At 39.3% G+C, this 13146-nt stretch overlaps 1 protein-coding gene across 3 annotated transcripts in view; it reads left to right on the top strand.

Annotated features, from left to right (window-relative positions):
- Positions 1–13146, top strand: part of SPAG17 (sperm associated antigen 17) — a 116041-nt gene that overhangs the window by 76390 nt on the left and 26505 nt on the right. For all 3 annotated transcript variants that reach the window (XR_012662837.1, XM_075107714.1, XM_075107723.1), the window contains exons 26-33: positions 2141–2511; positions 4101–4230; positions 5437–5657; positions 5955–6099; positions 7224–7378; positions 9211–9387; positions 11577–11704; positions 12774–12904. Coding sequence is in view for 2 of the 3 variants with exons in the window: in XM_075107714.1 (XP_074963815.1) it covers positions 2141–2511; positions 4101–4230; positions 5437–5657; positions 5955–6099; positions 7224–7378; positions 9211–9387; positions 11577–11704; positions 12774–12904 (1458 nt within the window). In the remaining variant the exon portion in view is untranslated. The remainder of the gene's footprint in view (positions 1–2140; positions 2512–4100; positions 4231–5436; positions 5658–5954; positions 6100–7223; positions 7379–9210; positions 9388–11576; positions 11705–12773; positions 12905–13146) is intronic.

Below are 13146 nucleotides of genomic sequence, written 5' to 3'. Positions count from 1 at the left end.
CACCAGAGAACTCTAATTACCAAAGAAAAGGTCAAAGGAGTGACTGGTGTCAGCCTGGAAGTACAAAGGAAACAAAATTTTGGTGAGAGCTTGTGAACACAGTATTCAAAGGTATTACAAATCTCAGGGGCTTGAAACTGAAAAGTAGTACTTTATGCTAGATTTAAGCTATACTAATTTTTTAATGGTAAGAATGATTAACAAAACTAACCCAGGAGGCTCTGCTACTAGATATTTTACAATCAGGATTTGTTGCCTTTCTAAAACATATGATCAGTTTCAAACAGGAATTACTTCACATAAGTCCTTTGGTTTTATGCCATCCAGTACATACAGAGAAAACAGTCATAATAAGCCTTTCTGCCCTTATTGAATTTCCCTTTGAAGACCAATAGGCTATTTAGATACAAGTTTCTGTGTGTGACATCCTTCTGCAATGATTCCATTTCCCAGTGTTTTTGAAAACCAGTATGAGGTTCATCTTGTCGTACTGTAAATTGTAGTAAATCTTGGATTTTTGTAATCATGCCATTAAGTTTTGAAGCAGATGAATGCAAATTTTGCTGTTGACATCCTGTCAATTTCAAAAACAGCTACCTACAGATGTCATTTAGTGCCTATGTACAATAAATGTGTCCAGGCCAAGCTGTATTGGAGCTATTGAGTATGTGAAACTAGATCAGCACAACTGCAGAGGCGCCCATATCCAGGAATAAACCAGATCTATCACATACACCAAGTACATTTTAGCAGTAATTCCAACACATCCCAAGCATGAGTTGTTGCATAAAAACCAGTAGAATAATTTGTCTTCCTGGCAACTGATGAAACAACATACCCGTTAAAAACCAGCCAAGTTGTAAGTCCAGTATATATAAATTAATAAAAACCAAGAAATTTGTATTAAATAGCATTAATAAATGTAGTATGGTACACAAGGGTCCAGCACAAATTTATAACCATGTGGGAGAGGAATGTCTCAATTTTTTTTTTCCCCACTTAGATCTGAATTTCTAGTAAAAGCTTCCCTCATTTTTTCTTCTTGGACATCTCTCTCCTTTTAATATCAAAATCACAGAATCATAGAACAGCCCAGGTTGGAAGGGACTTCAAAAGATCATCTGGCCCAACGTTTTGTGGGACAGGGAGCGTAGATGAGATTATCTAGCCCTCTGTCCAATTGCATCTTGAAAACCTTCAGCAATGGGGTCTCTACCACATCCCTGGGGAGGTTGTTGCAGAGAATGATTGTTCTCACTGAAAAAAGTTTCTTTCTCATATTAAGATGAAACCTTTCCTGGTGCAACTTGTACCCATTGTCCCTCGTTTTCTCCATGTGGCTCCTTGTGAAGGGAGAGCCTCTGTCATCTTTGTAGCTGCCCTTTAATGGAATACTGTGATGAGGTCCCCCCGAGCCGCATCGCTGGAGAACAGACCTAACAAGTAGAGTAGAGTGGGATGATCACATCTCTGTCTCTGCCAGTAATGGCCCTGCAGGTGCAGCCAGCTTGGCACATTTTGCCAGTTTAGGATAAATGTGCTCTGGTCAATCTGGTAGTAAGAGGATGCAGAGGGTTTTCAAACATACATAGTTTGTCAAGGAGCATGAGTTGGAATGCTGAACAGATGAGGTGAACAGAGCAATTATGGACACATACATGTAGTCTCTTGACACAATTACCTTAATTATACCCATTAGCACACTGAACACACTGCCATAATTTGCTCAAAAAAACGTATTTGTTCAAGTAGACAAAATATCTAACTTCAGTTTCTATACAAACTCAAACTTGGTAAAACTCAGTATCTATTTTCACCTTTATGGGCAGCTAGGAAATTCCTCTCACCTAATGTCAGTCTTCCAAAAGTTCATCATCAATAATAAATCCATCTTCATATTTCCCTTGTTTTCATTTGGAAAGACAGACACGTCTGCAGAGTTTCTGAGTAGATGACTGCTTTGAATTGTTCTCTGAAAAACAGAGTCTGTCCCTTACTCTGTGGATTACAGAGGAAGCCAAGGAGGGTTAGTCTTACTCACCTGAAGTTGCATACTTGGTGTAGACACCATGATGCTGGGTATTTAGAACTATTTGAATGAGTACTCTGTAGTATTAAGTAATTCAGAATTTGTTTTCAGATTTGAAAGGTGAAGCCACTACAGCTGAAGCTGAGCAAGAGATATTAAAGAAAAGTGATGCCAAAGCAGATGAAGCCAAGGAAGAGGAGGCTGAGAAAGGTGAGACCAAAGCAAATGAAGCGAAGGAGGAAGAGGCTATGGAAAGTGGAGAGAAGGAACATGAGGTTACAGAAGGTGAAATAAAGCACAAAGACACAAGAGAACAGGCCAAGCAGCCTACTCTGGAAATTCTGGTTAGGCAGTGTTATCCTCAAAAGGTAAAGAACTCTCATCTATATACATCTGTGGCAAGGCAAACAGAACAAGAGATGTCAAGAGTCATCACCAGTCAAGGAACTGTCATAAAGTACATGATGGATGGATCTACCCAGGTACGTTTAGTAGAATTCATTGAAAGCAGCTTGTGTGTGTGATTACCCTTGAACTTGTGCTTGTCAACTGAGATAGAGAAGTGTCCAGTTTGTATATGAAAGAGATAGGTAACCACCGAGTTATGCAGCCGTGTCAGGACTAAAATGCCCTTGGCTTTGTTCAGAATCAGAACTTAAGGCACATAGGGAACTTTAATGATGAAAATTTTTGGCATGTGAAGATTTTGGGCAACTTTGGGATTAGGAAATAGCTGAATGGTTTTGAGTACTACATTTCTGGACTTAAACATCTGAAGTGTAAATTAGTTGGGCTTTGGGTACTTTTGGCAAGACAAAAGCATCCGTATATTTTTTCAGTCATATAGGATCCAGAAAAAACCTGAACTGTTCTTCAGTCCTGCAGACACCTTTAGGTACTCTGAATTTTCATCAAAGACTTCATATTCCTAAGTACCTTCTTTGTGTACACCTATTTAGGTTGCCCAGAATTCTGGTGCCTTTTAGGTGCTATAGGCTAGGTACCATCTTGTAATCAATCTGCTAGCAACTGTCTTTTTAAAGTCTAAGACTCTTTGCGTAGTTTAGCAGAGATGAAAAGAGGAGTCATCTCTTTTGACTCAGAAACTGTTAAAATAATTCCTTGTATCCTCAATGTTTTTTTTCTAAGTAGACCACAACTCCTAGTACAAATTCTTTATGTTCATTTGTTACATTAGATCTTAAACCATTTAGCTGGGATTTCAGAGAAGCATATCCATTTCAGAAGTATGTAAAGAAGCTAGCTGCCCTATGTCTATATATTCTCAACATACTGTCTCCTGACAAATATAGAATTTATGTGCTTAGCATAATTGTACCATAGACTTTGTATAAGCAGCTTATGAATATACCCTTCTTTATATTAACTTAATGTTTGTGGCTCAGCAAGAATGTATTGCATATAAATAAGCATTCAAAAAAGAAGAAATAGTGAATTACCTTACAGTAACTGTAACTCTTGAGTTGTTTCTGTACTTTATCCATTTGTTTTCCACATTGCACTGTCTTCTCCCTAAAGCACCTGTACTGTGTCTGTAAATTAATTCAGGGATACTTGTTCCCTGCTACACAGGGAACATGCATATGAAGACTTGAGTGTAATGGACAATACAACTCAGAAACCAGCTTTATGACTTCTCTCTGTTAGCTGTCTTGATAGCTAAAAAATTAACAGCAATCTTAGACATGTTGAATACCTGAATACAGATCAGTATGGTGGTACAGATGCATTACCACTGCTACAAAAAAAGACACCTTTGACCACTTAAATAGTCAAAGAATAATCTTTACTGTTTACTTTTATAATGCCTATTTGTTACTAGAGTCTCTGTTAATTATATAAGTGAAGTGCAGCAATTTGCAGTTCTTTATTTTTGAGATAGCATTTTTTATTTCTTGTATTTATTCTCGGAGTCTTACTTTTTCCCCCTCCATCATCCACGATATTCTAATGACTATTGCATTTGTGACACATTCTTTTGAGACTTTCTTTTGGTTTTTATTGGGTTTTGAAGTGATTTTAACCTCTAGTATGTCCTTGACTGCTGCAGATTCTGTTTGCTGATGGCACAGTGAGTAGGAGTCCTGATTCTGGCCCTGTCCTACCACCACCTACAATTCCACATAACATGCAACTGTTACCAGAATTCGAGCCTTCACCTGAGACCAGTACTAAGAAAGGTAACATTTCCAGTGTTTTGGCAGATTTAAAGTTAGCAGGGCTGATCAGATTTAATAAAGGGCATATTTCTTTAGTCTGAAAATTCTGCCAGTGTGAAAATGCAATTTTACCTGTACTCAGCTGCTGCACACTGCTAATTTGTTACCTTCATATCAAATAATTTCTCTCCTACTCCAGATTTCTTTTTCTTCTAATATGCTAGGACTCTAAAAGGGTGTGTAAGAACTACGTCGGTAGCAGACTGATTCATCACAAAGTGTTTTAAATGAAATCCTTGTAACTACAGTAGTGTCAAATCCTTACTTATGTGTTACACAGATTTTAGTCTTGGTATTATGAAATGCTTCTCTTGCAGAGGACTTAATATATTTTTCTTTCTCATTGTATATATTTTTGTTTTGTATCATTTTGGTTTGGTTTTTATTTGGATTTTTTTGTTGTTTTTGTTTGGTTTTTATTTTTCTAGGACATATATGCCATAAGCCTTTTAGACTCCTCACTGGACTATGCTGTTGTTTTTTGCATACACTTAGTTCCTTTTCTTGAATATGGGAGACCAGACTTCTCTATCACATTCTTAAATCTTGAATCTTGATTCAAAGCTATCTTTGAATCTTGAAAGATTCTTAAAATTTCTCCATTACCTTTCACAATGGAATCTCCATCCCTTTTCTTCTGATCCACCATAGGATTATGTTTGCCGTTCTTGTCACCATATTTTCACACTGATAACTTGTAGTCATTCTGTATGAATGATACCTCCAGGTCTTTCTTTTCTTCTACTGTTGCAAACTTGTCTGAATCATATATTATTTTTATTCCCTTGTGCATTAAATTTCATTCAAGTGGGCTGTATCAAATTCCTATTACTTCAATCTTCAAGCTCATGGGACAGTTTTGGACGCTTTTTTTATTCTGTAATACATTCAGATTTTCTTCTACATTGATACTCCTTCCCAATGTCATGTCATAATCAGATGTCATTAGCATGCTGTTTACTTTTTATCTGAAATTAATGAGCACATTAAATAAGATTAGTTCAAGGGCACACCTTTGAGTAACATCACTTGTAATTTTCCTCCAGCCTGATAAATAGTTCTTTCAATTCTGTCAAAACCAATACTCGCAAAAACTCTTCACTTTATTGTTTTTGTCTTTTGCCTGAGGAAATACCAAGTCTGATACAGAAATTTTTGTTTCTGCAGGAAAAGGCAGTGACAGAAACAGTGTATCACACCCAATCAAGGATGGGTTTTTTGAAAATACTGTGCAGGGTCTGGTTAATTCTGAGCAACCTAAGGAGAACCAGGCAGGAACCTGGATAACAACAGCTCCATCAGGCATTCAAGTGGGCACTGAGGGAGCAAAGAGGATGAATCTGAAACCACTGTTAATCTATCAGGCAACTGACCCAGCTAATGGAACGGTATTACTATTTTTGTGTTGCTATAGCACGGCCTACTAAGCTAGGAGACAGGACTGCCATCATATAAGTTGTAGGATTTGTTCTTTGAACATATATCCTATAGGCTGTGATATTACACGGTTACTAACACAAAAGCTTTAGATTTTGAAGAAAATGCAAGTGCTTGGTTTCTGAAGTAAATGAAGTTGCAGTAGCCTAGCTTCATCAGAGTTTTAGTATATAATGCCTTGTTTTACTGTTGTTGCTGTTACAGGTATCACAGAGCTAATATAAATGTGTATTCCTTCATTCTTTCAGGTTATGACTGTACGAGAAGATGAAGTGATAATTGTTGAGAAGCTAGATGGTAGCAGAGTAGTAGATCATACTGATGGTACTAGGATCACAACTTTTTATCAAAACTGTGAAGAACTTTTTGTACCAGAGGATAATGAGGGAACAGGTAAAATCAAAAGGGGAGCGCTTATCTCTGCTATATCTTGTGAAGCAGATAAATACTAAAGAAGGCTCATATCAATAGCCTAGGTAACAAATCCACTAGTGCAGTCTAACCTTAGTTTGTCTGCTTGGTCTTTTTTTCATCAGCGTTTAGAGAAAAATTGCATTGTAGCAAACAAGCAAATTTCCTTCTTTCCATGTATATACTTACATGACCCACCTTCCCCATGAGACCACAGTGCCCAAGTTCTAATATGTTCATTTCCCACTTTTCACCTACCCTGATAAAACAACCAAGCTGATTTGAGTCCTGACTGAATAGGTGTAAAAAGACCAGGGCATCCTCATATTACCCAGAGAGGCCATGGACTAACCAACCTCAGAGGTATTCAAAATGCGATTGAATATGGCCATGGGAAATAGCATACCTCATGCAAGTTGAAACTACATAAGCCTGAAACAAGTGGAGCTAGTGGTCTTCTGTGTTTCTTCTGGCTGGCAGCGTGTTCTGCATGCTTAGTTCAGTTGCTGGGTAAGTTCTGTAGTTAACATCAAGTGTTTTACTGTGTTGGTGTCAGAACTGTTGTGTTCAAACACAATATAAAGTTCTGGTTGTGGAACACTTCCCTGTAAGTTTTTAAAAATCAAAACAATGACCTTGAACTGGTCTGTCTGTTCAATGAGAAGGCAATGGCCAGATTAGCATATCAGTTTGATTTATTTTCCCTGACTTCTGCTGCTGAAAATGACTTTCTTCACATCCTAGAGCTTGTATCACAGGCATAAAAAATTTCAGTGGTCCAACTTGTATGTTACAAATATCAAGATCATTACAGTTAGTACTGTACTTGATAAATTAGAGAGTACTCTCCTGACCACACCAGCCACAGATGGTTACAGACACTTTTTGCTGTTGGATTTTCTTATAGTCACTGCACTGTCCAAAAATTTAAAGGTTGAATATTGTTTACCTAACATAATTTTTTTTTTATAAAGGACATTATGAAGTCTGAGGGTCTTTTACCAAGGAGATAAAGGTCCAGCCTTATGAGAGAAAAAGCAAATTGAATCCTAAGACTTTTCCATGGTTCATGTGCTCCTGTCTAGTTGTTCTGTATTAATTCTTAGATGAACCCTCAGAAGCCATCACAAGGAAGGTGAAATGCATACAAGTAGAGAATCCTGAGTTCGCTACTGTTATAATAAATTGTGAGGATGGTACCTGTTGTACCATCTTTGGAGATGGGACATCTATTATAGCAAAACCACAGGGAACATACCAGGTGAGAATTATTTTTAGTTTGTGACAGTGAAATGTATCTTTGTGTTCCAAGTTCCCTGCCATAAATGTCTCTCACCTTGAGTATTTTAAGTCCCTTCTCTATAGCCTTCACAAATCCTATGATTCCATCTCTTTTTTACTCTGCCATTATTTAGATATTAGAGGTTCCAGTCGACTGGAAGCTGGAAAATGTCCCAGTTTTCAAGAAGGGTAAGATGGAAGACCCTGGTAATTGCAGGCCTGTCAGTCTCTCTTCAGTGCCTGATAAAATGATGGGAAAGGTTATTCTAGGAGTTACTGAAAAACACCTGATAGACAACACAGTCATTGGTCATAGCCAGCAGAGGTTCACAAGGGCAAAATCCTGATTAACTAACTTAATTTCCTTTTACGACAACGTCACCCATGTGGTTGACCAAGGGAAGCCAGTACATGTGGGGGTTTTTTGTTAGTTTTAGCAAAGCTTTCGATACTGTCTCTCACAGTGGCTTTCTGGACAAAATGTCCAGCACACAGCTAGGCAAGTCTGTAATACATTGGGTGAGCAATTGGCCAATGGGTTGGGCTCAAAGACTTATAGTAAATGGGGTTACATCAGGCTGGCAGCCAGTTAGCAGTGGGGTTGCCCAGGGATCAGTTTTAGGGCCAATGTTCTTTAATAGATGCAAGACTTGAACGTACGTTAAGTAAGCTTGACGGTGATACTAAACTAGGAGGAGCTGTGGACTCCCTCAAGAGTAGAGAGGCCTTACAAAGACATAAGGATAGACAGCTGGGCAATCACCAACTGTATGAAATTTAACAAGACCAAGTGCCAGATTCTCCACCTGTGAGGCATTAATCCTGATTATATGTACAAATTGGGGGATGAGAGGCTGGACAGTAGCCCCATGGAAAAGAGACGTTGGGGTTTGGGTGAATGGCAAGTTGAATATGAATCAACAGTGTGCTCTGGCAGCAAAAAGGGCCAACCATGTCCTGGGGTGCATCAAGCACAGCATAGCTAGCTGATCGAGGAAGGTGACTGTCCCCCACTGCAGTGGTGTGGACTCACCTCAAGTACTGTGCAGTTTTGGGCACCTCATTATGAGAAGGCCATCAAACTACTAGAGTGAGTTCAGAGGCAGGCAGCCAAGATGGTGAAAGGTCTCAAGGGCAAGACTTAAGGGGAGCAGCTGAGGTCACTTGATTTGTTCAGCTTGGAGAAGAGAAGGCTGAGGGGTGCCCTCATCGCAGCCTACAACTTTCTCAAGGAGGGCAGCGGAGAGGGAGGTGCTGATCTCCTCTCTCTGGTGACCAGCAATAGGACATGAGGAAGTGGAATGAAGCTACATCAGGGGAAGTTCAGATTGGACATTAGGAGAAGGTTCTTCACTGAGAGGGTGATTGGTCACTGGAACAGACTCCCCAGAGAAGTAGTCACAGCACCAAGCCTGTCAGAGTTCAAGGAGCATCTGGACCATACTCTTAGTCATATAGTTTACTTCTAGGTAGTCCTGCAAGAAGCAGGGAGTTGGACTCGGTGATCTTTATGGGTCCCTTCCAACTTGAGATATTCTAGGATTCTATGATATTTCCTTACAACTATACAGTATGTTTAAATCACAAATATATATTTCCTGAAGTTAAAGAAAATATTATAGAACCTAACATCAGTCTAACTCCTGGACCTCATCTTCTTTCACTTCCTCTAGTCTCTCAAAATTGAATGATTCAGTAATAAAGGTCTGAGAGATATCCTCTTGATTTGCATCTGTTCTTCATTTTCATGGCACCTCTAAACTGAAGATTTCACCTTTCAGGACTGAACCTTTTCTCTTCTTACTGTGATAGGTTTTACCCATCAAAACAGGCTCTCTTTTCATTGATGAAGATTGCTCAGCAGTTTATACCCATGATGTTTACAATTTTATCAGGAAGAAAGAAGAGAAACAAGCAGGGAGATACATTATGAAACACACTTCCAGCACTATTTGTGAGATGACGGATCCCGAAGGAAATCTTTTCAAGGTAAAATACACAGAAGGAAACAAGTTTCTGCATTTTAAGTAATTTTGTCATATAAAAATATCTCAAAGTTAGCTTGTAGCCTTGTAGTACTTATTCTTAAAGTAGCCTAGCTAGCCAGAAGGAGCAGCTCCCCAATCAAGTCTCTGAAATGTTCTTAAGGAAGTGATGGGTTTCCCTTTTTTGGTATTTCCTCTCTTTTAGAGAGATTGAAATAAAATACATGGTCTACAGTTTACCTCACCTGTAAACTGACTTGTCTTATAGCAAAAAATCATCTCTGCAAATGAGGATTAAAAATGAGAAGATATTGACTTTTAAGAAAGCCCATAGAAACACTCTAATCTGCCTGGTAAGGCAAATATCGTAGTAAAAGGAATGATTAAGTATTTACGGTCATGCTGATTGTACTGTGACCCATTCACACCCAAGAGATATTTTTGAACTAGGTTGCTACTTAGTTTTGCGTTCAGGAAACATCATCTGTGATCCACCTACTGTTTTCTAATTAAAGGTTCTAATTACAGATTCTAAATGTGACATCCGTAGACTATACTTTCTATTGTTGCAACTGTAATCATTACCATTTTCCCAGATTCCTGTGAAACAGCACTGAGGTTCCACTGGACGTATGCATTACAATACAGTTTTTAACCTGGTTTCCTAGGTTGCAGAAACAGTGCTTATATAAATCTAAGCTATTGGTCAATCTCTCCGTAACAGATCTTGAACTAATCAATGGGGGGTAAAAATTTCAAAGATATCAAGTTCCTACAAAATCAATGCAATTCAAAGCAGCACAGAAGTTGCTTGGCGTCAGCCCATCCTGCTTTTTCTCGGCTGATACTTAGGGAAAAAAGGAAGGAGGTTGAGGAGGCTGTGGAGTAGTTGAAGGTATTGTGGGAGCAGTGATCACAGGCGATATGGGGGCGTGTAGTTAGAAGGGTGAGATAAATGGTTGGTAGGGATGGCAACCAGGTACAGGTGTAAAGGGTTGGTTCTTCCTGTGTCGTAGTCACACCTGAGACTACAGTGAAATGAGCGTTGACTGCGTGTGTCAGATTCAGTTCATGGACTGCCCTTTGAATCGCTCTGGTTTAAACTGTATCTTCCAAAGGCATCTGTCCTTCAACTGTCTACACTAAGAATTAGAGGCATTATTATACCTTCTGTGCATGTGTCAATGACATGCAAGTTAATAACCACAAGAAGGAAATACTCAAGGAGGAGTCCTCAATACACAAGAAAGAAATTCACTCAGTATTATCATAAGATTATCTGAGACCATATTTTTAAAGTGAAAAAATGCCTGAAAGGGACCCCTCTATACATGTATACCTGTATATATATCTATAGGTATATATAGGTAGATAGGTACAATCTGTGTCTATATCTATCTATATCTCTTTGTGTATCAACATATATATAGATGTGTGTGTATATTTATACATGCATATATACATCAAGTATATATAGGTAGATAGAGAAATATATATAATGCATATATGCATCAATTATATCTCTTCATATGTCAACACGTATATAAGTGTGTGTATATACAGGGGCATGTGTTTATACATACATTCACCTATATACATACACACACCTGTATCTATATACACATTTATATATCTATAGACACATTTATATTTAAATATACACCTATATATGAGTATATATGTATGCACTATGTAATTATTAAGTAATATATTAGCATATAGACACATATATAATTATGTATATATTTGTGTGTATCTGTGTGCGTAGGTGTGTATACAGAAATACATATATACCTCACAGAGGTACATCAGTACCTGTCTAAGTATGCAGTTACCTGGCTTGACCAGCAAGTGAGTATTTTTGTGTGAAGTTGCCTGTTGATGCCTACAGATGTATATGTTGAAGAGGGAGCACAAGCGTGGATGGCCCCATTTGACACCTAACAATCCTTGAGCATTTATTAAATACTAGCATTTATGATAAGGCATGTCATTCTAGAAATGTTTGGTTTGCTTTTTTCAGTCTTTTCAGTTTTCTTCTTCATTTCTTTTTCCTGGGAATTCCAGGTTGCTCAACCTGAAATATGTTTTTTCTGTCTCTTTCACTGGGCTAGGTCATATTACAGTTCAGCAGCAAGTTATTGTTTTAATGTATCATGTAACTCAAGTAATCTTATATAATTTCTGTTATAGGTCATGGCTGATGGCAGCACATCTGTGTGTGTTCCTAGCATTGGCTCTGATGACAAGGAAGACAGAAGTTCAGCATCAGCACTTCTGGAAGTTAACAAACCTATCACTTATGATGAGCATGTCCCCAGGTAAACTGCACCAGATTCATAGGTTTACTCTTTCTTTCTTCACTACACTGTATTTGTACAGGGTTTGTAGGTTTGCCCTTCCTTTGTTCAGTCCTCTGTATTTGCACGTTTGATGTCGTCATCTTGGAGTTCCGTTTACTTGTCATCACAGTACTTTTTCATTTTTGTCATCTAGAGAAGAATGTAATTTGAAATCCATTGGATTTAATCAGTGTGGTGGGTTGACCTTAACCAGCTGCCAAACGCCCACCCACCCACTCTGTCACTCCCCCTCCTCAACAGGACAAGGCGAGAAAATAAGATGCAAAAGCTCATGGGTCAAGATACAGGGAGAGCACTTTCCAGTTACCATCACCCGCAATACAGACTCAGTTTGGGGAAAAGTAATATAATCTCTTGCCAATTAAAATAGAGTTGGATGGTGAGAAACACAAGATGAAATCTAAAACACATTCCCCCATCCCGTCTTCTTCTCAGGCTCAACATCACTGCCTCATTCCTGATCCCTCTACCTCTTCCCACCCCACAGCGCAGGGGATGGGAGGTTGCAATTAGTCCATAACAGCTCCTCTCTGCTGGCCCTTCCTCCTCACACTTTTCCCCTGCGCTATTGTGGGTCCTTCTGATGGGCTGCAGTCCTTTTGGTTAAACCTGCTCCAGCATGGGCTCTCCACGGGCAGCAGTTCTTCAAGAAATACCTGCCTGCACTGGCATGGTCCGGTCCACAGGCTGCCGGGGAATCTCTGCTCTGGCACAGAAGCACCTCTTCCCCCTCCTCCTTCTCTGACCTTGGTGTCTGCAAGGCTGCTTCTTGTACCTTTTCCCTCACTCATCACTGCCTGTGTGGCATTTTGCACTTTCTTACACACACTTCCCTGAGGCACCACCATCTTGGCCGAGGGACTCAGCTGTGTCCTGCAGCAGGTCTGCTGGAGCCAGCTGGGAACATCTATGTCCAGCACAGGGCAGCCCCTGGCCTCTCCTTGCAATGACCACCCTGCAGACCCCCACTGCCAAGACCTTGCCTCCTATGCCTGATACAGTCCTGTGTGTGTGGCTGACTCTGCAGGTTCTTCATCATCTATGCAGATGGTTCTGGAACTGAGCTCCTGCGGAGCAGGGATGTACACAAGTATCTTGCTGAAGCCTGTGGTGATCCTGCTGCTGCTGTCTTGCAGGATCCTGTACAAGAACATCCAGGTAGGAAAACTGTATTTCTTTTCTAACAAAAGAAAACTCTGGGAAGCAAAGAATTAACTGAATGACACTGTGAAGGGATATGTGAACAAAAAACTGTCTTTATCCGCTCTCAGACACGCAAACAAAAGTGATTACCAAATGCATAGATTCTCTGTGTATTTACCATCAAAAATGAATCTGTTACAGTATTCATTAATCATATAGTTCTATTTATCAATGAAGACGATACTCTGGTGTTGACC

The sequence above is a fragment of the Phalacrocorax aristotelis genome, chromosome 1 (genome assembly GCF_949628215.1).
Source record: "Phalacrocorax aristotelis chromosome 1, bGulAri2.1, whole genome shotgun sequence".
Classification (NCBI taxonomy): domain Eukaryota; kingdom Metazoa; phylum Chordata; class Aves; order Suliformes; family Phalacrocoracidae; genus Phalacrocorax; species Phalacrocorax aristotelis.
The sequence above is the reverse complement of the archived record's forward strand: the minus strand, read 5'-3'. Positions and strand labels throughout refer to the sequence as shown.